Genomic DNA, 26,769 nt, shown 5'->3' with positions numbered 1-26,769 from the left:
TCGTACCGTGATTTCTCAGCCGACAGTCATTGTAGAACGTGTTGTCGTGTGCCACAGGACACGTGTATAGCTAAGAATGCCAGGCCGCCGTCAACGGAGGCATTTCCAGCAGACAGACGACTTTACGAGGGGTATGGTGATCGGGCTGAGAAGGGCAGGTTGGTCGCTGCGTCAAATCGCAGCCGATACCCATACGGATGTGTCCACACTGCAGCGCCTGTGGCGAAGATGGTTGGCGCAGGGACATGTGGCACGTGCGAGGGGTCGAGGCGCAGCCCGAGTGACGTCAGCACGCGGTGATCGGCGCATCCGCCGCCAAGCGGTGGCAGCCCCGCACGCCGCACGCCGCACGCCACGTCAACCGCCATTCTTCAGCATGTGCAAGACACCCTGGCTGTTCCAATATCGACCAGAACAATTTCCCGTCGATTGGTTGAAGGAGGCCTGCACTCCCGGCGTCCGCTCAGAAGACTACCATTGACTCCACAGCATAGACGTGCACGCCTGGCATGGTGCGGTGCCGGGCTAGAGCGACTTGGATGAGGGAATGGCGGAACGTCGTGTTCTCCGATGAGTCACGCTTCTGTTCTGTCAGTGATAGTCACCGCAGACGAGTGTGGCGTCGGCGTGGAGAAAGGTCAAATCCGGCAGTAACTGTGGAGCGCCCTACCGCTAGACAACGCGGCATCATGGTTTGGGGCGCTATTGCGTATGATTCCACGTCACCTCTAGTGCGTATTCAAGGCACGTTAAATGCCCACCGCTACGTGCAGCATGTGCTGCGGCCGGTGGCACTCCCGTACCTTCAGGGGCTGCCCAATGCTCTGTTTCAGCAGGATAATGCCCGCCCACACACTGCTCGCATCTCCCAACAGGCTCTACGAGGTGTACAGATGCTTCCGTGGCCAGCGTACTCTCCGGATCTCTCACCAATCGAACACGTGTGGGATCTCATTGGACGCCGTTTGCAAACTCTGCCCCAGCCTCGTACGGACGACCAACTGTGGCAAATGGTTGACAGAGAATGGAGAACCATCCCCCAGGACACCATCCGCACTCTTATTGACTCTGTACCTCGGCGTGTTTCTGCGTGCATCGCCGCTCGCGGTGGTCCTACATCCTACTGAGTCGATGCCGTGCGCATTGTGTAACCTGCATATCGGTTTGAAATAAACATCAATTATTCATCCGTGCCGTCTCTGTTTTTTCCCCAACTTTCATCCCTTTCGAACCACTCCTCCTTGGTGTTGCATTGTCACTGTCAGTCAGTGTATACACATTTATCTCCGAGTAGGCTGAAGTTTGATGTTTAGCAAGTACATAGATCACTTGGGAAGACACTGGTAGATCATCAGATAATAGGATCTTTCCATCGTTCGACAAACAGTAACTAGTCCACGGGCGTCTCTCGTCACCAGCCAGAGAAAAGTCGCGTCCCATTCGAATGATGCTGTGGCGAACAGTTTACTATCAATACGTCTTGCAGGATAGGATCTGTCATCTCGGTGTCTCTTACGTCGTATTCCGTAACCCGCGAACATTCGCGCTGTGAAGTCCAATATAATATTTTACGCCTTTTGCTGCATTTCGTTCATCTTTCGTTCTGAGTCGTTGTCCTTTCAATGTTATATTTCTCCTTTGATTAAAGTTAAGGGGAGATGGTTATTTCGTAGTACATCACCTTAAAAAGGTGATCACCACTACATTGAGATCAAAATTATACTATATCAAATTATTTCATGTTTTAGAGTCCCTAACCTTAGCCAAGCCATTTTTTGGATGGTATTTGAAGCCATCCCTTTACAGTTTCGACTCAGATAATTTTTAACTGTTAGGTTTTTCAGTCTGCCGAAACGAATTTCGAATAAATAAATTTACAAAGTGTCTACATAATAAAACATATGGTACAAGATTACACCTACTTTTTTCCAGGTATTTATTTTTTACAATTGACTTTACGTCGCAGAAACACAGAGAGGTCTTATGGCAATGATGGGGTAGGGTAGGGCTAGGAGTGGGAAGGAAGCAGCCGTGGTCTTAATTAAGGTACAGCCTCGGCATTTGTCTGGTGAGAAAAAAGGAAACAACATAAAACATCTTCAGGGCTGCCGACAGTGGGGTTCGAACCCACTATCTCCCGAATGCAAGTTCACAGCTGCTCGCCCCTAACCGCACGGCCAATTCGCTCTGTTTTTTTTAGAGATAATTCTGTTACTATACGTTTAATTTTCAGGTAGTTTATACATTTATTTATTCATAATTAGTTTCGGTAGACTAAAGAACCCAACAGTTATGAACTAAGCCAAGTCAAGCAACAAGCGGGCTAGGCGTGCATAACAGACCTCTCTAATTGGCTCTACCAACTTGGACTAGTTGTAGGGTTAGGACATGTTATAAATAAAATTAACTTTGACCAAGAATATTCCCATTTATTACCTCTTGGCCCAAGGCTGCTAAGGTAGGGTAAAGGAATCTAAGTTCGTGATAAATCTTTGAATAAGTATAATTTGTCCTGTATAAGGATGAAGAGCAATGCAAGTAGCTAGAGACATCTGTTGATAACTCAGGGAACTAGAAGTAATGTTGAAATGCTTATAACAGTATCGCCCTCTACTGTTGTTATTTGAGTCATCAATCCACGGACTGGTTTGATTCTGTTCTCCTTGCCACCCTATCCTGTGCTAACCTTTTCATTTCTTCGTAACTGCTGCATCCTATATCTGCTCTAATCTGCTTGTCATATTCATACCTTGGTCGACCACTACCGTTCTTACCGCCTACACTTCCCTCAAAACACACGACTAAGTCCTGGATGTCTTAAGATGTGTCCTATAATTCTCTCTCTTCTTCTGGTCAAATTTAGCCAAATCGATCTCCTCTCACCACTTCGATTCAGTATCTCTTCATTCGTGATTCCATCTATCCATCTCACCTTCAGCATTGTTCGGCTCCATGGCTAAATGGTTAGCGTGCTGGCCTTTGTTCACAGGGGTCCAGGGTTCGATTCCCGACAGGGTCGGGACTTTTCAGCATTATTGGTTACTTTCCCTGGCACGGGGGCTGGTTGTATGTGTTGTCTTCATAATCATTTCATCCTCATCACGACGCGCAGGTCGCCTACAGGAGTCAAATAAAAAGACCTGCACCTGGTGAGCTGAACCCGTCCTGGGATCTCCCGGCACTAAAAGCATATGCCATTTTATTTACCTTCAGCATTCTTCTGTAAGCCCAAATTTCAAAAACTTCTATTCTCTTTCTTTCTGAGCTAGTTATCGTCCATGTTTCACTTCCATGCAATGCCACGCTCCAGACGAAAGTCTTCAAAAATATCGTCTTGATCCCTATATCAGTGTTAGAAGCGAGTATTTTTTTTCTTAAGAAAGGCCTTCTTTGCTTGTTCTAGTCTGAATTTTATGTCCTCCTTACTTCTGCCATTGTTAGTAATTTTACTACCCAAGTAACAATATTCATCTACTTCCTTTAAAACTTCATTTCCTAATCTAATATTTCCTGCATCACCTGACTTCGTTCGACTGCACTCCATTACCTTTGTTTTGAACGTATTTATTTTCATCTTGTACTCCTTACCCAAGCCTCTGTCCATACCATTCATCAATTTCTAAAGATCTACTGTAGTTTCACCATCTCTCATATCATCAGCAAATCTCAGGGTTTTGATTTCCTCTCCTTGGATTGTGATTCCCTTCCCAAATTACTCTCTAATTTCCTTTACTGCCTGTTCTATATAAACATTGAAAAGGAGAGGTGACAAACAGCAGCCTTGCCTCACTCTTTTCTGGATTGCTGCTTCTTTTTCAAAGCCCTCGATTCTTATCACTGCAGACTGTATTTTATACAGATTGTAGATAATTTTTCGTTCCCAATATCTGATATATTCTTTAGAATCTCAAATAGCTTGGTCCAAGCAACATTATAAAATGCCTTTTCAAGACCTGTGAACGTCATGAATGTGGGCTTGTCCTTCTTAATTCGATCCTCTACGATCACACGTAAAGTCAAAATTGCTTCACGTGATCCTACATTTCTTCTGAAGCAAAATTGATCTTCTCCCAACTCAGTTTCAACTTGTCTTTCCATTTTTCTGTAAATAATACGTGTTAAAATTCTGCAGGCGTGTGATACGAAACTAATGGTGCGGTAGCTTTAACACTTGTCAGCAGCGGCTTTCGTGGGAATAGTTACTGTATAATAACATTCAGCCGAAAACAGGATGACACTTCTCCTGTCTCATACATCTTACACACTAAATGGAATAACCTCGGCATGCTGGTTTCTCCTAAGGCAGTCGGTAATTCAGAGGGAATGTCATCAATTCCAGGTGCCTTGTTCCTATTTAGGTCTCTCAAAGCTCTGTCGAATTCTGACCTCAAAATTGGGTCTTCCATTTCATCAGCATCAACAGCCTCTTCTTGGTCCAGAGCCATATCATCTACGTCTTCGCACAACTGTTGGAAATGTTCCCGCCAAATTTCAGCCTTGGCTTCTTTCCCTAGCAGTGGTTTTTCTGAGCTCTTAATATTAATACACCTAGTTTTCTTTTCTCCAAACGTTTCCTTGATTTTACTACACGCAGCATCTTCCTTTCCTAGGACCATACAACCTTCAACATCCTTGCACTTCTCTTTCTTCCTTAGCTGCCCTGCACTTTCCCTCCACTTCATTCTTTAATGGCCTGTATTCCTTTCTGCCCTCTTCATTTTTTGCATCCTTGTACTTTCGTCGTTCATCAACGAGGTCTAGTATCTTGTGATACAGTTTCTTGACAAAATCACCACTCACGTACTGGGAACCATCAAACATAGATTTTCGAATGAAGAATTTCTTACGTGCCATGGGTCGAAATCAAGAATAAGAGGCCTTTCACTATCAGCAGCATGGCTGAAGACAGTCTTTCCATCAAGCTGGCATTAGTCGTATTATTGGAACTCACAATACTCAACACGAAAAACACCGCAATCTTTGATTTCCTGTATTATTGTGTGTATTGAAGTATGTAGCTCTGTACCTAAAAACCTCCTAGAGAAGAAACATGCTGCTGGTAGGCTGTATTTTCTAGTCACGCCAGAGATGAAAAATCCGGAAAAGTTTATTTACAAGAGTATTTGGATTTCTACTTTAGTTCGCATGGCAGTCATCTTAAGTAGTTTTTATTCGCTCAACATGGAATGAAGCGTCTTTCTGTTCAAAGAAGGTGTCGAGTTTCTTGTCATATAACATCTGCTTTTCGATGTACTGCCAATAAACACAATCTCTCTGCTTTATTTAGACGCTGACTTCCTGCTGGTGCTATTCCAGTCTCACAGAGTATATTTCTTGTGTAGCGTGAATGTGTAAATTTACTCGTTTCAATGATATCGAATTGAAATTCGGCGAGAAATCATTTCTTGGAGTAACGTTTAGCCATTCTTGATGTTGTTGTTCCTTCAAAGGAAATTCATGAAACGAAATCCCATTCTCCGATCTACTTCTGCTCTTAAATAAAGGCACACAGCAATAAATCATACTATACACATAAGCATTAAAAAGTTCACGACCAAAGAAACAAACCAAATAAGGTAAACTCAGGCTCAAATTACACCAGTATTCTTAACAATGACCACCGAGCGTGTCTCGTCAAGCAGACTAATGCCAGCTTCTCGGCGCTCCAAGTTCCTGAACTGGCAACTACGCCATGTTCGCTCGTTTACATGTGTGACCGGCCGAATTTATTTATATTTGTTTATATTTCCTCCAGATCATACAGTACATGACCTAATTGATCTGTTAATGGAGATAAATACAATGTCCAAACCTAAACAAGCTCTTTCACTCATACTCTACCTAAATACACAATCAAATACCACTTACTGCACAATTAAACAAAAATAAACAACCAAAACAAAATCAATTAGCATAAAATAATCGGTAAACGTTTTGTAAATTTCTGAATCGAAAGTTCTCGAATGCATGTCTCATGGTTCCAGATGCATCCAGTGCTCACCGCGAGGTAGATTGACGAGTTGTGTGGGCTAGCCTGTCTTGCAATCTCTATAGTCACTATTGGGCGTTCGGGTCAGAACATAATGAAATCCTGTCTGAAGAAGGTACTTTACACACACCGCTGTTGATGCTGTAGTCAACAGAATGGCCTTATACGTCTCCTTGCTAAGGAATTCCTTTCCGGCTTTCTCACTGGAGGGAACGGGGTCCACTCAGCCTCGGGAGGTCACCTGAGTAGAGGGGGGATCGATTCCCACCTCAGCCATCCTCGAAGTGGTTTTCCATAGTTTCCCAATTCTTCTCCAGGCAAATGCGGGGATGGTACCTAACCTAAGGTCACGTCCGCTTCCTTCCCTCTTCCTTGTCTATCCCTTCCAATCTTCCCATCCCCAACACAAATCCCCTGTTCAGCATAGCGGTTGCGGCTGTCTGGGCCAGGTACTGGTTAGCCTTCCTAGTTGTATCCGCCGACTCGATGTCTCACGCTCCAGGACATTGCTCTCGACGTGGTAAAGGTGGGATCCCTCTCTGAGTCCGAGGGAAAAACCAACCCTGGAGGGGTAAACAGATTAAGAAATAATGAAAGAAGATACTGTAAATACCCTAGATACAAACGGAAAACTAAGATGAAAGTGCTAACTGCTTTGAGCCACTCCATACTTTTGTTGCGGTGTACGGAGAATTCGTGAAATGATAGTGTCCCATTCCTCTTTTTTTTCTTGTTGGAAGTACAAAAGGCACCCAGCAATACATATTGGAATATTTCCAAACACAGTTAAAGAAAAGCAAATCAGTACACAATTAAAAGAAACGAATTAGCGCATAAATTAAAATTCTTGTTTAGGACGATGTTACGGCGAGGAATCACTGTGAGACACTCATTACATTTGTTCTTGTTTGCAGAAAATTTCTGTTCGTAGTAAGAAAAGGCACACAATAATACCACATATTTCAAGATTTGTAAACATAATTTAAAATATCAAATCACCACACTACACAGCAAACAATAAACTGATTAGCGCATAACTATCAGCTCTGAATATCAAGCCAAAAAACCCTCATTGCGAACACATTGCCAACATTTACGACAGCAAAACGATATGAATAAAACTTGAAATGCGGTATTTTGTGGTATACAGCTTCCTCTCAGTGACTAGGAGGCCAGCGCTGCATCGGCGTTATGGAGAAACTTTCCAATTACAGCTTTATACTGAGCTTTACAAGCGATTGTCAAGGCCGGTATAAGGAGTGCAGCGAGGGATCCAGTCGGCCGTGATATCGTACATATTGCTGTATTGGGAAGACATATTAGTGCAGTCATCGTGGAGGGCGATGAACAGGGAAGTACATGATTCAAAGATTTATCAGGGTCTTACATGTATCACGAATATATCACCCTTTCTCACCACGAATAGTGTGTCTGGATGAAATGAAAGGCGCCCATTCATAGGGCCAGTCGTTCTGCAATATCACTTTCTGGCCCAGTGAGGAAAACACTGGCAAACTACCTCACTCGTCATCACGCCTTGTACGTCTCATTATGGAGCCACCATCGTTTTTTTTTACAATTTTTCTGCTACCGCATACCAATTGGTGGTAGTATAGTATTCGAAGATCCGCCCAGTCTCCGGGTTGAGTCCCTATTAGATAGACAGTTAATGTGTGTTTAGAAGAGTAGGAGAATACTCACCGTTGCACACAATGAGCAGCTGTCAGTACGAAATCAGCAATATTCTTCTGGCCATCACCACTATTAATCAAAGTTCCTCCACAGACTATATTACTCTCAGGGTTGATGTCTTCTATAAGTACCTGTAAAAAACAATGGCAAATACGCACACATATTGAGATGCCAGAGGTACCTGAGTTAAGGCTACAAATGATGCTGTACAATTCATTTGACAGCAGATAATAGTTTTAGTTAATTTTACAATATGTATCCCTTAAATAAGTGAAATACATTTTCAATCAATCAATCAATCAATCAATCAATCAATCAATCAATCAATCAATCAATCAATCAATCAATCAATCAATCAATCAATCAATCAATCAATCAATCAATCAATCAATCAATCAATCAATCAATCAATCAATCAATCAATCAATCAATCAATCAATCAATCAATCAATCAATCAATCAATCAATCAATCAATCAATCAATCAATCAATCAATCAATCAATCAATCAATCAATCAATCAATCAATCAATCAATCAATCAATCAATCAATCAATCAATCAATCAATCAAGCAATCAATCAATCAATCAATCAATCAATCAATCAATCAATCAATCAGTTATCTAGTTGAGCAGCTCGTCTCCTTACTTCTAAGTCTTCCCAGCCCAAAGTTGCAACATTTTCCTAACAACTAATCATTTGCCGGAAATTACCGGTGTTGCTTTTTTATTGATTGTTTACAGTTATCGAATCAAGTAATTCTGATGAGGGTTCCATACGCTGGAACCTTACTCGAATTGAGGAGCAGAGATGGGAAAGGGTGAAAGTGGCAGAAACATGTTTTCGAGTAAACGCCAATAACAGGATTCCCGAGGACAATGGCACTTTCACCCTTCTCTGCAAAAGGAGGCCAGGAATTAATGATTAACTACGGCCTTAAATTGCAAGTATACTACATCCAACACATTTTATATAATTAAATAACAATATTTAGCTTCTATAAATTTCATTTCTTTAAATAAGTGGCTCAGAAATTCGGAAATACATGAGTGATAGCACACTGACGCAATGGACAGCACAGAAGAATTACAGACGAGACGCTGGCACATTCACCCTTCCCCACCAAACTCAGCTGGGCACATTGGACTGTGGCTCTACTGCACGTGATGAACTTTCTACCACCTAATCTAATGACCTCAGGCACATGCACAAGTTACCACCAAATGCGGCATGGCTGATACATCCCCTTATTAAACAAACACACACACACAATATCATATTTGGCACTTTCATCCTTTTCCATCTATAGTCCTCAACTGTGGACTTACCAGTAACTTATATGTCCCCCTTTACATCCTTACTACAATTTCTCTGTATCCTTTATTTACAATCCCGTTTATGTGATTACCTGAATTAAGACCATTCCTTATGTCAACACCTAAATGATTCTCCTGAGTTACTTTCACTCCATCAACATAGTAATTAAAACTCGAGGACTTTCCCTCTTGCTGAAACACACAACCTGACTTTTTACCCTGTTGACCAACAAAAGAGAACACTAAATCTGAAAGACTGCATTTCATTTAAGCAGATCTACCTATAAAAAGAAAACTTTCTCTCTCGTTGAGCCCAACCCTTCGTAAGGGTGTAGTGGCGTCACGCGACAAGCCTTTCGGTGATCTGCCTCCAGGAGTCTCTGCTTTGGGCATGGTGACTTGCTTGCTGTAAGCTCATCCTGGTCAGGCTCTTGATTTGGTCCATCCGTCATAACGGTGCATGTCCTCTTGGTCTTCGGCCGTCAACGTTTCCCTCTATGATTAGTATTTCCATTGCCTTCTGTCTTCTGGCAATATGACCAAAATATCTGAGTTGGTTTTGCTTGACAAGGGTCGACAGTCTTGTTCTGATGCCGAGCCGTTGGAGGATCAATTCATTAGTACGTTGTGCTGTCCATTGTATTCGCAGTAATCTCCTATAGCACCACATTTCTAGAGCATCAATCCTACGGCGATCCACCATCTTCATCGTCCAAGTTTCTGCTGCAAAGGTCGCGATAGGAAAGATCAGAGTTCGAATGAGGGTGAGCTTTGTCTTCGAAGTGATGGAGGTGTCCTTCCAGATGCGAGTAAGTTTTACTGTTGAATTTCTCGCAGTCGCAGTGCGCTTACGGATCTCAGGTTCACAGTCTCCGGTATTTGTGACAATAGATCCCAGATACTCGAACGACTGACAACCTCATAATCAGCAATTCCTGTTATGGCAGGTCTCTTGTTTATTAAAATGATCTACAATCATCACTTTGGTCTTTTTATTGTCTACTAGCGAATGTACCCGTGCTTCGCTACGGTATTCTACATTGTATTCGAATATCGAAGTAAATAGTGTACATGCAGTAAATAAGGTTGTTTTAAAATAGCATGCCTCTTAGCGTTATCCGAGAAACAGCATGGGGATGTCCCCGTACGTTGTTTCCAATGTAAAGTGTTTGTTACGGATTTGTGATGATAACGGCAGGCTCACTTGCCTACTGGCATTCACAATCGAGTTGGGAAGTTTACATTATAATTGCAGGCCCCATTGCCTACTACGCGGACAGAATCGATTTGGGGAGTTTTCGTTAAAATGGCAGCTCCCCTTTCCTACTTCCAGACAGAGTACGGTTGAGGAGTTTCTATTATAATGGTAGGCAATTATCCTACTATCACTCGAAATTGAGTTGTGCAGTTATCATTATCATGCCAGGTCAATTTTCCTACTGCCAGCCAGCTTACTGCTAGTCACACCAAGTTTGTGAGTTTCCATCAAAATAGCAGGCCACTATGCCTAATGCCAGTCACATTTTAGATGAGGACATTTCTTCATAATGGCGGGCATCCTTGCCTACTGCCAAACACAATCGGGTAGGGGAGTTTTAAACAAAACTGCATGCTCACTTGCCTTCTGCAAGTCAAATCGAGAAGGGAACTATTCATTACAATTGTAGGCCTTCCTTACTAATGACATTTACACAGGAGTTGGAGAAGGAACCCTTTCCTACGCAAGTTAAAGTGTGGGGAGTACTGATTACAATAGCAGACCCACCCTTTCTAGATCGCTAAAAATCGACATCAGTGAATATATATAGATCGACATACGAAAGTATATGCGTGTTTACAATATTGAAGACCTTCATTTACAGATTAACTGCTACTAAACGTACGTCATATCGACAAAGGATTATACCATAAAACATGCCGGATTTAGTGGCCTAAATGGCTGGTCCTATGATATGTCATCTATTCTTGGGTCAGATTGAGTTAGAAACGTGGAACAGGGTAAAGGGTTTGTAAGATTATCTCACATTACATTACTTTTCGGATAATTATGTGACTGCTACATACATAGCATTTGGCTTACATATGGCTATTGGGTGGGCCAATTTTCGTGAAGAGTTTGATGATTCTGTATTTCATATAAGTAATTGAAAGTATGAATTATGCATGTGAAAATTCCAAATTGACTTAACATCGATTAATAGAGAAAAATCAAACGTAAAATGGATACAGATACGGCAAAAAGTCATAAGACCAAGGTTGTAGTTCATTCCAAATTGAACGGAGATAGTGCAATCTGTTATGTGATAGCAATTTCCGAAGGTCTGCACCATCATTAAAATTGCCTGCATATTTCGATATTATTCGGGGATAAAAAGTGAAATATTTAATGATCTAGGATGTTTTCCGTTCGTTACAGGCTAAAACGTATAATTTTGTCAAAATTCAATTATCTTCTTTTTCTTCTGGCAGATTATGCCGCAATCTGGATTTTGGGCGAGGCGGGTAAAAATTAGGACTTTCAGGAAACTAAACCAAAAATTATGGAGATGGTCATTATTACCCCTTAAACGGAAAGCTGTACGAAAATTTCGCCAAAATAGTCAGTGTAGAGGCACACAGTCGTTACGATTTGATTTATATAGACAAGGAATCTGCTCCGTGTTTTACATGGGCTATGTCCGCTGGACTTAACCTGCAAAAGTGACCATTCATGATATCTCCCTTATTAATCCTCCTGACGAAAAAATGCACATAAAAAAAAAGATTTAGAGGTGGAATTCCATCACGTTTGGTCGATTTTCAGTCAGGTTGGTCTTGTTCTGTATATATTGTGGAAGAGTAAAATCACCATTTCGGTTCCGTATAAACCGCCAGTCCATTCCGGAACATGAAATGTTATTTTGTTTAAAACCTACCTTTGGACAGGTGGATGCTAAATATAAATTTTGGTTCGAATGCCTTCAGTAGTTTTCAAGTTGTAAGGAATACGCTTTACACGCACCCGCTCGTGAGTTAAGTCCGATGGGACTTGTACAGAAAAACGGTCCGTTAATGATATCTCCCTTATTAATCCTCGTATCGAAATGATGCACATAAGAAAAAAGGTTTAGAAATTAATTTCTACCAAGGTAGGTAGATTTCCATTAAGTTTGGTTGTGTATATTTTGTGGACGTGCAAAATCACTGTTTCGGTTTCGTACAAAACCCCCAGTCAGTTCAGGGATTTAGAAACAATATTTGCCCTAAAACCTATCAAGGACAGGTATATTCTAAATATGAGTCTTGGTGGAAATACATCTAGTAGTTTGTAGCACTCGCGTACATACGGCGTAATTAAGGAAGAAAATAATACAGTTAGGAAAGTTGAAAGTAATAGAAAATGGATTATAACTGAGGACAGCCGGATAACGACAAATATGTATATGTCAAGTGAATGTATTGGAAAATCAAATGCCCCTCAATAAATTATGCTGGTGTGAGTTATGGATATTAGAAAGAGGTAACAGAGGAGAAATTTAGGCGCAGGCATTCTTAGGTCAACAGATAAGATGACTAATGGTGTTATTACTTAAGCTATTCGAGGGCGGTTATAACATCCAATGATATTCCGCCAATATCTCGCAGATAGACCGATTGACGCCTCTCTTGCCTTCTACCCAAGGAACAACCACAAATTTAAAAGCATGATGAGGTTAATGGCGATACGTTACTTCCCTACTGGCATGCGGTCAGAGACGTTGCCATGGTAACCTGTAGGTTCGTTGTCGGTCTGTCGGTCACTCAATGCAGAGCATGATACCAGCGGAAAATTGTAAATTTCTCCGTCATGTGAAGAGTAAGGTAAATTATGAACATAACGAAAGTTGTTTATAATGAAGAGACGTTTCACGTACGGTAAACTAAGTTTACAGAAAATCAATAGTATAAGAGAAAATGGAGGAAAACCATTCTTGTTTTCCTATAAACCCCCCGTCTATTCAAAGATTTTAAAATAATATGCATATCGAAACCTCTCCCGGGATGAGTATACTCTAAATATGAAGTTTGGTTGACATCTATCTAGCTGTTTCGAAGTGATGGTGGAAAAACCATTCAGGTTTTCCTATAAACACCCCGTCTATTCAAAGATTTTAAAATGATATGCATATCGAAACCTTCCCCGGGATGAGTGTACTCCAAATATGAAGTTTGGTTGTGATCTATCCAGCCGTATCGACGTGATGGTGGAAAAACTATTCTGGTTTTCCTATAAACCCCCCGTGTATTCAAAGATTTTAAAATGATATGCATATCGAAACCTTCCCCGGGATGAGTATACTTCATATAAGTTTGGTTGAGATCTATCTAGCCGTTTCGGCGTGATGGTGGAACAGACAAACAGACAAACAGACAGACAAACAGACAAACAGACAAACAAACAGACAAAACGGATAAATATCTGAAAAATTGGCAAAACAAAAGAAATTACAGACAGCGGACCCCCTACAATTTTATTTATATAGATTTGAAGACCATATTCTCTGCAGAGTCAAAAAATAAAACTATATTACTCCTATAATAGCAGCCCTGCAGTGTCTTGTTACAAATTTGTACAATTAAACGGGAGTGAAATCAAGCACTCTGTTGTCTATATACAGGACCGAATTTAAATACTGGAACGCCTCTGGGACCAAATAATTTTGCCGCTGCCACCCCACCCTCCTTTAAACTTGATAAGACAAAATTGCAATTACTTTTCATAAGCCAAAAATAAGGGTAATTGATTGATTTAAAATACCTTGTCTTGGTACTAGATCATCTTCACGACTTTCAATTTCAGTTCCCACAAGAGACAAAAGGAAACGCAACTAAAATGTAACTCATCAACGTTTTCTGTGCCAGTACCATCATTTTTATTTTCGTCATTGTATAAGAGGAAGTTGTTTGAGTCATACTGTAATTTGGTTTCTGTTGGAAAAAACTCTAAGTTTGGTGTTTGAGAGAATTCACTTTCCCTTCCCTTCTTCTCTTCTGCTGATTTGCGATCATTTGAGCCACTAGCCGTAATTTTTACGATCATCCATGTTGTGCACATAACAGGAAAAAACGCTTAATAAAACTCTCAAAAAATGAATAAAAATGGCTTTCACTTTCACGGTCTTCTCCAGAACTCTTAGTATTATGGGAAATTAGCGACCTCGAATCATTCAACACCACGCAGTTGTCTCTATGTGGCGTTGATTTACTGCCCACTTGACTAAGTTGCAGCCCGAAGTCATCTTGATACCCGTACGCAGAAGCGGCGGGGCTGGCTTTCAACATTGTGATGGTGTTTATAATATTAATACCAACAGCTTTCACATAAGCGGAACAGAAATTCTGTTATTCAGTGCGCGCATTCTAAAAACTTGTTTTCAAACTATTAGACCTTTTCATTTTGCCACCCTGGTTCCGGGCCCATAAGGCTTAAATGCGGCTATGTCTACATAATTAAGTCAGAAGCATGAAGTGAGGAAGTATATAGGATGGGGAACGCATGGTTGTGGCGATCTGACGGAGCGAAACCTAGCACACCTATCCCCCCGGTTTCTGCACCGAGCAGCAGCAGCGTCAACAAGCCGCGCGAGGTGAGTCGAGGGAAGGGGGACGCAGCTCCTGGGCTGCAGGATCAGTCTCTGATTCTTAGTCTCAGAAATATGTGCGACGTTTTTCCTCATTGCTTACAAGTTTTTTAAATGGAACAATGTGTTAGATGCTTACATTATAGTATGCTTTAGATTTCCATCGTTCTCATTTGAGGTTTGGGCTTTACCGAAAGCCTTGGTAGCCATCAGTATACACCACTGCTGTAAAATTTATTACTGTATATTGTATAATATAATCTAAAAAAGCTGCATCAATAATTCCAGTTATTTCCTTATATCATTTATAAATAAGGACTCATAAAAGTCCAATAACACTGCCTTGAAGAACCCTCTCTTAATCGTTACAGGAACAGATATTGCTTTGCCTATTCTAATTCTCTTATTTCTGTTTTCTAGAAATGTAGCTCTTATGGTTAGTCTAAATTACTCATTTTGATCAGTAGTCTCCCATCTCCATCTTATGAATCTACTCAGTTTCGCTCCCGTGCAGAAAGGTCTGCCTGAAAACAGAGAGATGTAAAACATGATTTATTTCTGTGAACTGACTTCCTTCTTACAGACTATCATCGATTGCAACTATGAGATTACTGCACTTTTTAGCTTCTTGACTGAATGGACAGCATAGTGACCTACGATTCAGAGGACCGCACGTTTGATTCTCGGCCGGGTCGGGGATTTCAGCTTTAACTCGGCAGCGTGGTACTTGCGTTTGTCTTAACACATCTTCTTTACATATTAAAACTGAGTGTAAGAAGTGGAAGATGAAGAATAAGAATAAGAAGGCACTGCATTAGCTTCACTACTTCTTGATTTAATTTTACTATACAACCATCCTGAGAGAATACACTCTTTGAGTAGTTGAATGATCTTTACTGCAAGATAAGACTGGAAACCTTCAACACAATTTGCTATTAAAAACAAAAGGTCAATATAGGATAAGTCAGAAAGTGATTCATGTAAACTACGAATGTATTCAGTATTGTACGATGAATGCAAAGGTGTCTCGTCTTAAGGATCACACGATAATGTATACACCCTGGTAATCCCAAAACACCTGAAATTTACAAGATATTGTATAAAGAGAACAAGATTTCTGTACGTAGAGAACGTATTTACGAAGTTGTAACTGCCGATTCACTTTCCGTTTCCATTTGAATCACGAGCCACACCAGCCGGTCACAACCCCGTTTTGAACTACAAATGTCGGCGTATTGCATAGCTAGAGCTCGAAGGGGCAATGCTGTGGGAATGGCAAATATGATCACGGTTTACTGTGTGAACACGGCACTGGCCCCTCGATATGCATCCGATAGCTGCTTCATATCGAGCAGGCAGTGGATTACAGACCGCTGACTCGCTTCCAATGCCTTCTCTGAAAGTTATTTTCAAATCCCAAATATGGCAGCACGTATCGCGTAGTCCGTGGCAGTGGTTAATACATAGAGCATAGAGCTCTTACCCCGAAGTAGTTAACTGACTATCCGCATGGCGCTGTTGACAGTCGCACGTGTAACATAATACTGCCACTGCCTTCGTGATGTATAGACCGTACTGTAGCTCTTAGGGCTCTCTAAAGACTAAGTATGCTCGCCCACCATTATGGTTCATTCCTGCAGTACGTTGGTAAGACAGTTGACCGACCCAGCCTCGTATATCCCTCTTTTTTACTGTTCTCCACACTAGAAAATAATGCTAAGCTAACATACCGTAAAAATAATCATTCTCAGTATCATTCAAACGGTTACTCAACATAAATATTAGTACTGTATATTCCATGCCTGTGCTGGCAGGACGTAGTGTTTACAGTGCACTATGTCTTCTGGTATGGGCTAGAGCAATATTGTTACTTTCATTGATCTGTCTCAGCTTTATCCTTGGCTTTGACAAGATGAAAGTGACTGAGGTATGAGTGATGCTAGTAATGCCATTCCTTATGCAGCCAGTCCCTGCTATGAATGGTGTGAAAATGTTGCTCATAGGGTCAGTTGGTGCATGCATTTCAGTGGGCTTGGCAGACTGATATGTAATAGCAAATTCTGGCTCGGTGAGGAAAGCAACGAAAAACTACCTCACTCCTCATTTCCCTAGTACACCTCTTCAGTGATGCCTAGGCCATTTATGACAGCTGATGGCGGAGCTGTTGAGGATCCAACCAGCCTTCGGGCTGAGGACTAAACAACACTGTATATTCCGTACATTATTGTGTAACTCGAGACGGTGATTATAGAAGCAAAGTCGTTGATAATGTGTCTTTTAACCCTTTATAGCGCAAAATCCTGGGGAACAAAATATATTACTTATTTGGTTAAATACCATGTCGTTGGTGTCTACTGTTTAGGTTTTGACCAAAATCTGAGTCAATACATTGTTTGATTATGCGATATGGGGTGGTAGGTATTTTTACCAGAGAGCATTTAGGATTTCTTTCCCACCGGGTGTGTACTGGTAAATATATTTACCACTTTGCTTACATGGCAACTTTCCACAGTGTTTTGCAAATAATAGGTGCAAAATGCAGATGGAAAGCATGAAACAAACAAGAAGTATATATAATTATAAATGTCACAGTGGCTCTGAAAATTGCACTAGAATCATGAGGTCATGGGCAGAAAACACTGACCTAGGAACACAGGCTACATCTATGTTTTACATCTTCTGTTTATTATTTTTAATAGAACTAAGGCACATAGTTCTCCTTACAAACAATACGATTCAAAACAAGCCGTCGTCCGAAATAAATTTCTAAGATCGTATATGAATATCTTACGAAATAGCATAAATGTGCATTCAGGCAGGCAAGTGCCTAGGGGATTGAGGGGAATTTTGGGATATATCCATCCAATAAGTGTCTGATATGTCACCCTCTCCCCTATGGGAAGCCCTGGTGTTAGCCGCTACATGTGGCAGTCTATTCTTACATCCATAATTACCCTGAAAATTTATTCTTTATTATTATTATTATTATTATTATTATTATTATTATTATTATTATTATTATTATTATTATTATTATTTTCTGTATACGCCCCTGAACTCAAGAGAAACTGAATAACTTACCATACAGATTGACTAAATTTATGTTTTTCCAAAATACACATGAAGTGTTGTTTTGGATATAAATCCATTTTTCATAATCTGGGAAGGTAATACATCTTGTGACTGATAAAACGTACGTCCACGACCTTACAGTCTTGCTGCATGATTTCATATTAGTAAATATAACACGTTGGCCAGAATATTGTACGCAAAGGCATATGTTAAACATGTAACTAGAAGCTCTGAAGTCTGTTTTCCGATATTTATATTACCAATTGCATTGAAAATGAGTATGTTATCAATATGCAAAACCAGCACACTATTTCGCTTTTCTTGGTACTTCATGTGTAGACCAATGATAATTTTGCTAAAATCTTTCAAAGTCAACCAAAAAATATGTAATCTATGGTCACAAAATAATCAAAATATTCAAAAATACATATTGTTATGTTAAATAAATCACGAAAATCTAGTATCTCGCTTAAAATGAGCTGTATTTTACGGTCAACACAATGCTTATGTATGTATGTTCAGTCCGTCAGCGATTCCGCTGGTGGGATCCTCAACAGCTCTGCCATCAGCTGTCATAGATGGCCTAGGCATCACTGAAGAGGCGTACTAGGGAAATGAGGAGTGAGGTAGTTTCCCGTTGCTTTCCTCACCGAGCCAGAGTTGCTATTACGTATCAGTCTGCCAAGCCCACTGAAATGCATATACAAACCGACCCTATGAGCAACATTTTCACACCATTCATAGCAGGGACTGGCTGCATAAGGATTGGCATTACTAGCATCGCTCATACCTCAGTCACTTTCATATTGTCAAAGCCAAGGATAAGATAGAGACAGATTTATTAAAGTAACAAAATTGCTTTAGCCTATACCAGAAGACATAGTGCACTGTAAACACTAGGTCCTGCCAGCAAAGGCTAAACACAATGCTTACACGAGTGAAATTCAAGTGGCGCTCTCTGGTAAACGTATGTACCACTTCTGGGAGTGGAACGATTCAAATAGCCGTGAAGCACAAGTTACGAAAAATGTGGTAAATATTCTTACCAGAGAGCGTTACTGGACTAGAAAGCAGACAGTTACGTTCACTTAGGGTATTGCCATCTGAACAGTTTCTACGGCAACCCAAGTGGTAAATATATTTACCAGCAACCTATAAAGGGTTAATGAACAAACAAACTAGGCATGTACTCCCACTGGAGAAATATTAGAAAAAGTAGCTTGCTAATAAATCGGGTTACTATTAATATTATTATTATTATTGATAAGTAGAATAGGATGTTCGTAACCTTTGCGCTGCGGTACAGTCAAATGAAATGAGAGACACTGTGGTATTCATATAGGCTACTGTCATTCTTAAATCGTAGAATTTGACGTGGTAATCGGTCAGTGTCGAAGATATATAAATTAGTACAGAAAATTTTGATACCATATGATCTCAGTCGGTATTTCATACTTGTGTGAAATTGATTCAGCGCTATTTTCAATGTTGTCGAAATAATAAGAAAAATATTCTTCGAACAAAAATAACGCTGGAATTTGATGTACGAAGACGAACACACTAGAGTAACTGGGATTCATTAAGTTTAATTCTTTCTTCTAAAATTTAGCCCTTTTTGATTTACCAGTGTTTAAAAATAGACATTCTATGTGCAAAATAAACTTAATATTTGGTGAGTGTTATGAATCTCACCATGTTATGCAGTTGCAGTGAACAGAGGATTTTAGTTTACTCAACCGCACATTCATGAAACAAATGTTATGTTGTTATAAATTACATTCAGGAAGAAAATAGGAATAGAGTAACTAAGGTAGGTGAGGCAAATAAGGCCCACTTACAGATAGACTGCCGTTTGCTCTCAAAGTAACAGAGATACAAGAATTTGTTTCAAATAAAAAATGTTCCTTAATGTATCTTTTCACCAGATATCACACATAAATAATTGTAAATGTATCCGTGGTTCCCACATAGCACAATTATGTAATTAATGTAATTGGGCCTTATTTCCTGCTCTAACATGTAATAAGGCCCGCAGTGGAAGAGTACCTTAACCTCATCTCTATGGGCAATTACGACGCCAAATTGGAAGAGGAAATGGCATGTTTTGTAGATAAGAAGTGTTAAAAGACATGTTCATTAATTCAAAAATATTTATGTTGAAATTTTAAAATTGAAAATATAATATGAAACATTTCACCATGCTAAGTTAAGGCGACCTGCATTTTCTTCTTTAAAAGTTACAGGAAGCATAATTTCCTCTCATCTTACTTCGAAAAACCAAGCTAATGTGCTTTAAAAAATTAATCATAACCACTAAATATAAAATTATTGAAATTTAAATTACACAAACATTCACAAAACACTTAATTTTCAGACAGTCACTTTTAACTTTTCTTTCCCTTATTTAAAAAACTAAGTTAATTTACTTTAATATAACATTTAATTCTGTGTGAAATAATAGTCTTTGATATTTTGAAAACGAAGTCTGGAAACACAAAAACTTATGAGCAGTCAGGACAAAAATAATCTTCCTTATCATTTACAGTCAGTCCAACACACATTTCATGCACCCAAACTCGGCAAGTTTTGCAAAGCTCGCATGTCCGCCACGTATTCTCCCGGCATGCAGCACAAAACCAGCTTATATCTGGGGTTGTTTTTAATATAAAACTGAAAGCTTCCAAGAGAACTGCTGCTCGGCTTGTAGCCTACAGATGTAGAGGTCATGTGGTCAACATAACGCTTCCCTTGGTTTTTTGACCGATGCCGGTACTTACAATTGTTCTCAAGACGCTGGGATAACGCCATTCCAGATCTCCTGGCCTCCTGGCTTTTATAATTTACGTGCCAATACTGGGAATCGAATCCAGGCCAAGGAGATAGCATGCTACCCTGAGATCACCGCGGTAGTCTTTAATACAAAAGTCATGTGTAAGAACATGTCTTCGACTTCAAATTCAGATCAATACCAATGTGTACACTGGATAAAAAAAAATATAAAATTCTTCGCTTATTTAAAATAATTTTAGTCTATTTAGTATATTTGTGAAACTTTACGACCTAAAATAACATTGGGTTAGCATATTTTTGTATTAAATTGAAACTAAATCTTTCGTAGCAGCTGCAGGAAATAAGGCCCACATGTTGCAAAGTATGGGCCTTATTTCCTGCATCGTGACCTTGAGGGTTTTTCGATTGCACCATCTTGTGTTCTTAACCACATTCAATAAAATATACACCGTTTCATTACTTATTGAATGCACTAGTAGATACATATATTATTTTAATGCTATCCTATCACTAACATTCCCTTTTTTTACTTCCCTTACCAAAGAAAAGTTATAAAAATGAGATCAACTCACCTTCCCGCGTCTTGACTCTGGCCTAGCAACCAAATACTGAGGAGGGCCGAGTTCTCACTTTCTCCAACAGGTAGCAGGCATAGACAGTAAGCAGACGTATAGGTTCACTACCGACTAAAGAAGCGGCAAATACGAAAATCAAACTGTGGACCTTAATACCTGTTGGGCCTTATTACCGCAACCTACCTTACTTCTATAGTTGAGTCTTCTCTTCCAACCTGAAGTATTTCACTGATAATCAGTTAACAGTGACTTGTAAGGGGAGTGCCCTCGAGCTGTGGATAATATTGAAAATGTTTTACTATGGCAAAGTTAACAGTACTTTTTTTTTTTCAGAGATTACTCTGGTTTGAGGAGTAGTAGTATGATTTCTTCAAAGGGTTGTAACAGAGGTTACCTTGCTCAGGCAGCACATTTAAAAAGAAAATTATATTTAAGTAATATTTTACTAACTTACTGTCTCCTTTTAGTACAGTATTTGCAAAAGAATAACATTTCATTTTTTATTTATATTTTTCTCTTCTTTTCCAAAGCAGTACCATACATTTTACCTCGTTAAAGTCCACAACAGCATAGGATCGAATTTTGAAGAAGTGTCTAACAATGTTTTCTTTTAAATTACAGCACGTTGGAAAACATGTACCGGTACATTTATCATTTAAAATTTTCTCCCTTACAAGATTTGCACCATTTTGCATTACCGTATATAATGCTTGTAGTCCCTATAGAAGACCTCACATTTACAAATGAATTCCATAACTTCACAGTTTGGTTACCTTATACCGTCCAAATTAAAAAAGAAACGAATGTTCCAGAGCTTGAGTCAAAAAGCTCATAGTTTAGAACCTATCTGCATATAGGCCTACCACAGATCTTGGTTTTCAATAGTACATTCGTTGTACTACCACCAACTGTAAACAAATTATTTCTGTCATATGAAGTTAGTTTAGGCAAATATTGTAACTGTGGTGTTTGAACTACTGTTGCCAGACTTCGGCGGCAGAACTGAATATTGAATGATCAATGTGACTAAATTAAGGGGTGTAATAATGTCAGTGGGAGCTGCATGCAGGTTTAAGTCAGCAGTTGAAGTAGAAGGTGTAGCAGAGGAAATGGAGGCATAATGCACCAGTAGGGAATCTAAACAACCTGTATCCCGCAGTAGAGAGATGACTACAATTAGGTGCAGAACAGTCCACCATCTATCTATATAAATAAAAATGAATCGCTAAATGTGTTGCTAAGCGCAAAACTCGGGAACGGCTGGACCAATTCGGCTAATTCTTTTTTTCAAATATTCGTCGAAGTTTTTACGAAGAGAAAAACTGGAAAAAAAGGCCAGGAAAAACGTAAAAGACCCATTTCTCTTTTTCCATTCAAACTGTTCGTCGCTCTTTCCTTCTCCCACTTTTGCGCTTAGCGCCGTCCTGCCCTGATCCAGCGCGTTTACCAAATGTCCGTAAATCTCACTGTTATCGGTTAAAATGGGTGAATATAGGATTATGAACAAAATTTCAAGCCGCATTTGATGCCGTTAACAAAAAGAGGTTTACAAAATAATTGAGCGTGATAATGTTAATATAATGGAATGTTACCTCAAATGCAAAATCTTCATTGCATAGAACTTATCATGTCACAACTCCTATTATATATTCACTATATTTGTAATTTTTTCACTGCTGGTAAAGGAACATTTCAGCTCGACGTAGATAAGATTGTTTTTAAATTTGAATGATAAGAAAATGCACTATTTGTGTTTCTTTTCAGTCATGTTCAGAGATTTTTATGTGCAGGCACGAAAAAGTCAGTCGCTGGCTAACTTCTTTGCTATTGAATTTGCATGGAGGGTCAAAGCGAGGCAAATGGTCTTTAGATATGGAAGTCATTTTTAAAACAAACCCCAAGTTATTATCTCGCTTAGTTCTCAGTTTGTGATCGGGAGAATATCTCCTTGGGTTTTGGTTTCGCGCGGGCTGACTGGCAGTCTGGCTGCCTCGACTGCCGGTACGGATCTCGCCGAGTTACGCTCTCCAGTGTAACGGTTCAAATCCCGTTAGAAGATGATATCTGTATTTTTATTATTGTATGATTTTATCTGTATTTTATTATTATTATTATTATTATTATTATTATTATTATTATTATTATTATTATTATTATTATGTTAGTATTATTATTATGTTATCTGTGATATTGTTACTATTATTGTAATTATCAGTTTTATTCAATTCGATTTTGCAATGCCTGTTGCTTGCAAGATTGTACTTAGATATATGCATATATACGTATGTGTAGAATAACACTCAATACCTGTACAGTGAGAATTGTTGTATATATCAGAGATTGGATGTGACGTTGGTACATTGTGCAAGATTGGTGGCGATTCTGCCAAGTCATTGCCACGCCATGGCTACGTCATCGTATTTATTTAGCAAATGCGCTCAGAGACTCAGCTGCCCCGGGGGATTTCACCATTGTATGTAATATTTGCCGCGTTGTGGGAGTATGTCATTGTTATTTCTGGAGATTACGTAGCTGTGTCAACCAACGTCTATATAAGGTGGATGCATATTGTAGCGTCAGTCATTAGTTAAACGGAAGCAGTACAGTGAAGTAGTCTACTAGATGAAGAGGCCTCAGTCGGTCAGTCAACGAGTGTGAACGAGAGATGGAGAAGACTCAGTGAGCCATTAATTATTGGTCATTGAGAGAGTGAGGCCAAACTTGGCCTGTCACTTAGTTGAAGACACGGACGCAAAGGCTTACCATGGAGTCACAGAGGGACACACCTGCCAAGAGGTTATACCATATTGACTTACAAAGAAGTCAGATGATATGGAGAAGAAGCAGTCACAAGGATGTATCACCAAGTTAGGCGTGACACATCTACAGTAAACACCAGATCAAAGGAATACGTCGTAATTACACTCAAAGTGTTGAAGGTACAGTCAAGTGAATCAGTGAGGGAAATATTTCGTATAAATTGTTAAATGTCCGGTCAAGAAGAATTCAAATTCATGCCTAGTTTCTTTCAGTTGCAATGTCATAATTTCATATTCTCATCTGTTTTATCGCAACAAGACTCACTATTTTTTATATATTATTTAAAGAATATATTTTGTTCTATCAAACGAATTCATAGTTTTATTTCAATGACAGTAAAATATCTTAACCTCAAAATTAATGGGGAAACCGAACGCCAATCTCCTTTTCCCAGAACTTGTATGGTATGTTGTCAAAAGTAAGCTTATTACCCCACACCCTAGAGATAGTCAAGAGTCTCATTCTATTATTGCTGCACTGAGTGGTAGCTGGCGCCCTTCAAATAACGTATGTGTAAGTAAGCAGGTAACAAGTAAGTGTGAGTACAAGGTCCGACGAGTGTGTATTTTATTTAATGAATATTAATTTTCAGATTTTCAATTTTAAAAGCATATATTTCAGATTTATCAATATAAATGCAGTTTTAAATATAATATTTGTAAAATTTAGTAAGAGAGTCAGGAACATCTTACACCAGACAGTCGCATGCAGTATCGTGTTTTGTTGGAGACCTTTGTCTACCCTGATTGTTTTTAAATCTTCGCTTCTCAACAAACAAGTTCATCGATTTCTTTGGTTGATTGGTTTATTTTGTGTGTGCTTCCATACACAGTATACTCATTTTAAGACGCATGCCGCCTATAAGACGCGGACGGAGCAACTTCGGTCGAAGAATTCGAAACGCTACAAGCCAAGCTAATTTTAATTCTAATCGGACTGCACAACAACGTGAAGACCGACATGAAACTGAAAGGATTCGAATATCACAAACCCGTCAGCAAATCTTGCAAATTTGAAACGAACTGCTTTCAGATACTATGTTTCAATTGACTACAGTGCCTACCAGTGCGTTGCTATTGGATCTATGCACTCAGTTTGCCAAAATTGTAAGGCATTAAAATAAAAAGAATGGGATTGTGTTGCGCAAATGGCAAAGTGAAATTAGTGTCATTAATTCCACCACCAGATCCATTGTACTCATTCGTTTCAAGAACAGGAACAGATTCCATACATTTCCTTACAAATATCCAAAAATATAACAGCTGCTTTCAAATGTCTTCATTTGGGGCAATTTATGTACTTCGTGACAATTTCATGCCAATTTTCAATAACATACAACATTGTTTTCTTTTAACATATAACAAACAACGTGATCGAAGCAACCATTCTAACGGGGAAGGATAAAGGAGAAGACGTTTTAATACCACGCATCTCTATGATTCCGACTGACATACCATTTGAATTTAAACGACTGCAGTTTCCAATGCGGGTCGCTTTTGCTATGACCATAAATAAATCCCAGGGCCATTCATTAAGTGTTTGCAGCATTAATCTTGAAAACCCATGTTTCTCGCATAGCCAATTGTATGTTGCCTGTTCCCGTGTTGGAAAACCATCAACTTTGTTTGTTTACGCGCCAGGTAATCATACAAAATATATCGTGTACCTTAAAGCTTTACAATGAAAAATATCTTCATAGTGTTCATTGGAATCAGTGTTTTCTATGATAGTTATTTCCTACGAAGAAAGAGGAGTAACTTTTGCCACATTATCTTCACGCCATCAACTTATCAAATTACTTAATTTGCAACGGGGGATAATTATGGTTCTGTGAGGGATTTGAAGACCTGCTGAACAGTTCCTATCTACGTTACAGTCAATCAGGGTTATTTCTGGGTAGTGATATGCTGTGACCTATTCGAGCATTTCCTTATTCACAATCAAGATATTAATATTACAGGTAATGAAAACACGTTTTTCCAGTAGTTTGTTACTAACTTTTGGTAGCAGTAGAAAATTAAATCATTTGATGTTGATAATTTGCATTATTCTGATTTTTTGCGTGCAGTACAGACTGAATTTCAGTTCGTTCCATTGTCATTTATTTTTGACAGAACGACGTCTGTCGGGTCAGCTAGTTATGTACTAAATGTCCACAAAAACATAGCACTATTCTGCCCTTGCACGCGGTGACTAAAGCAATACGTTCAATGTGACGAAGCGAGCGCGCGTGGGAGAATCTAGCGTTTGATCACATGGCCCATTGCGCATGTATGAACCAAAATGGCGGCTAAGCATACCCATCTTATAGAGCCTTAGTAGCTCTGATGACGTCACGCTTTGGGTGGGACTTTGAGGCAATACGCATCCGCTCCGCTTGAATAACACACTCGTTTAAATTACTTAAGAAACTCTTAACACCTTATAAAACCAAAAACTATTCACAAATATTTGTTAGTTCTGACATGCAATGCATATCCTTCCCCGTAACGTTCTATTTCTCGCGTATATCCGTTCGTTTCCCTGAGTACAGGCTAACACTTTGAGACATGTATTCTTGCGATTTCCATCCATTTCCTAATCAAGTGAAACGTTAACATCATACACACTGATAGAAAACAAGCAACCAGTTACCAATACAACATACTACAAAATGTAAATTATTTCTGTACGACCAATTCAGTACCTACAAGAGAGATTACGAGTAAGCTAACCTCCAACAATAACAAAACATTTACTGCCACTGACATGAAATTCAGTTATTGTTTCAAGATGTGGATTTCTAAACAGCAAATAATGTCTATTCAATTATTTTCATATTCAATTTTCATGGAATAACCCTGTTCAATTGCCTATGATATGAAATTTGATAGGAAAAATCTGAGCAGTGTTAGTTCACAATACATTTCTAACTA

At 39.4% G+C, this 26,769-nt stretch overlaps 1 protein-coding gene across 1 annotated transcript in view; it reads right to left on the bottom strand.

Moving 5' to 3' along the window:
* The window catches only part of LOC137498963 (coagulation factor X-like), a 159,492-nt gene that overhangs the window by 15,826 nt on the left and 116,897 nt on the right, over positions 1-26,769 (bottom strand). The window contains exon 3 of the mRNA XM_068226860.1: positions 7,691-7,812. Coding sequence (XP_068082961.1) covers positions 7,691-7,812 — 122 coding nt within the window. The remainder of the gene's footprint in view (positions 1-7,690; positions 7,813-26,769) is intronic.

Source organism: Anabrus simplex, chromosome 3 (assembly GCF_040414725.1).
Source record: "Anabrus simplex isolate iqAnaSimp1 chromosome 3, ASM4041472v1, whole genome shotgun sequence".
Lineage (NCBI taxonomy): Eukaryota > Metazoa > Arthropoda > Insecta > Orthoptera > Tettigoniidae > Anabrus > Anabrus simplex.
Note: the sequence above shows the minus strand (reverse complement) of the source record. Positions and strands in the feature narration are given on the sequence as shown.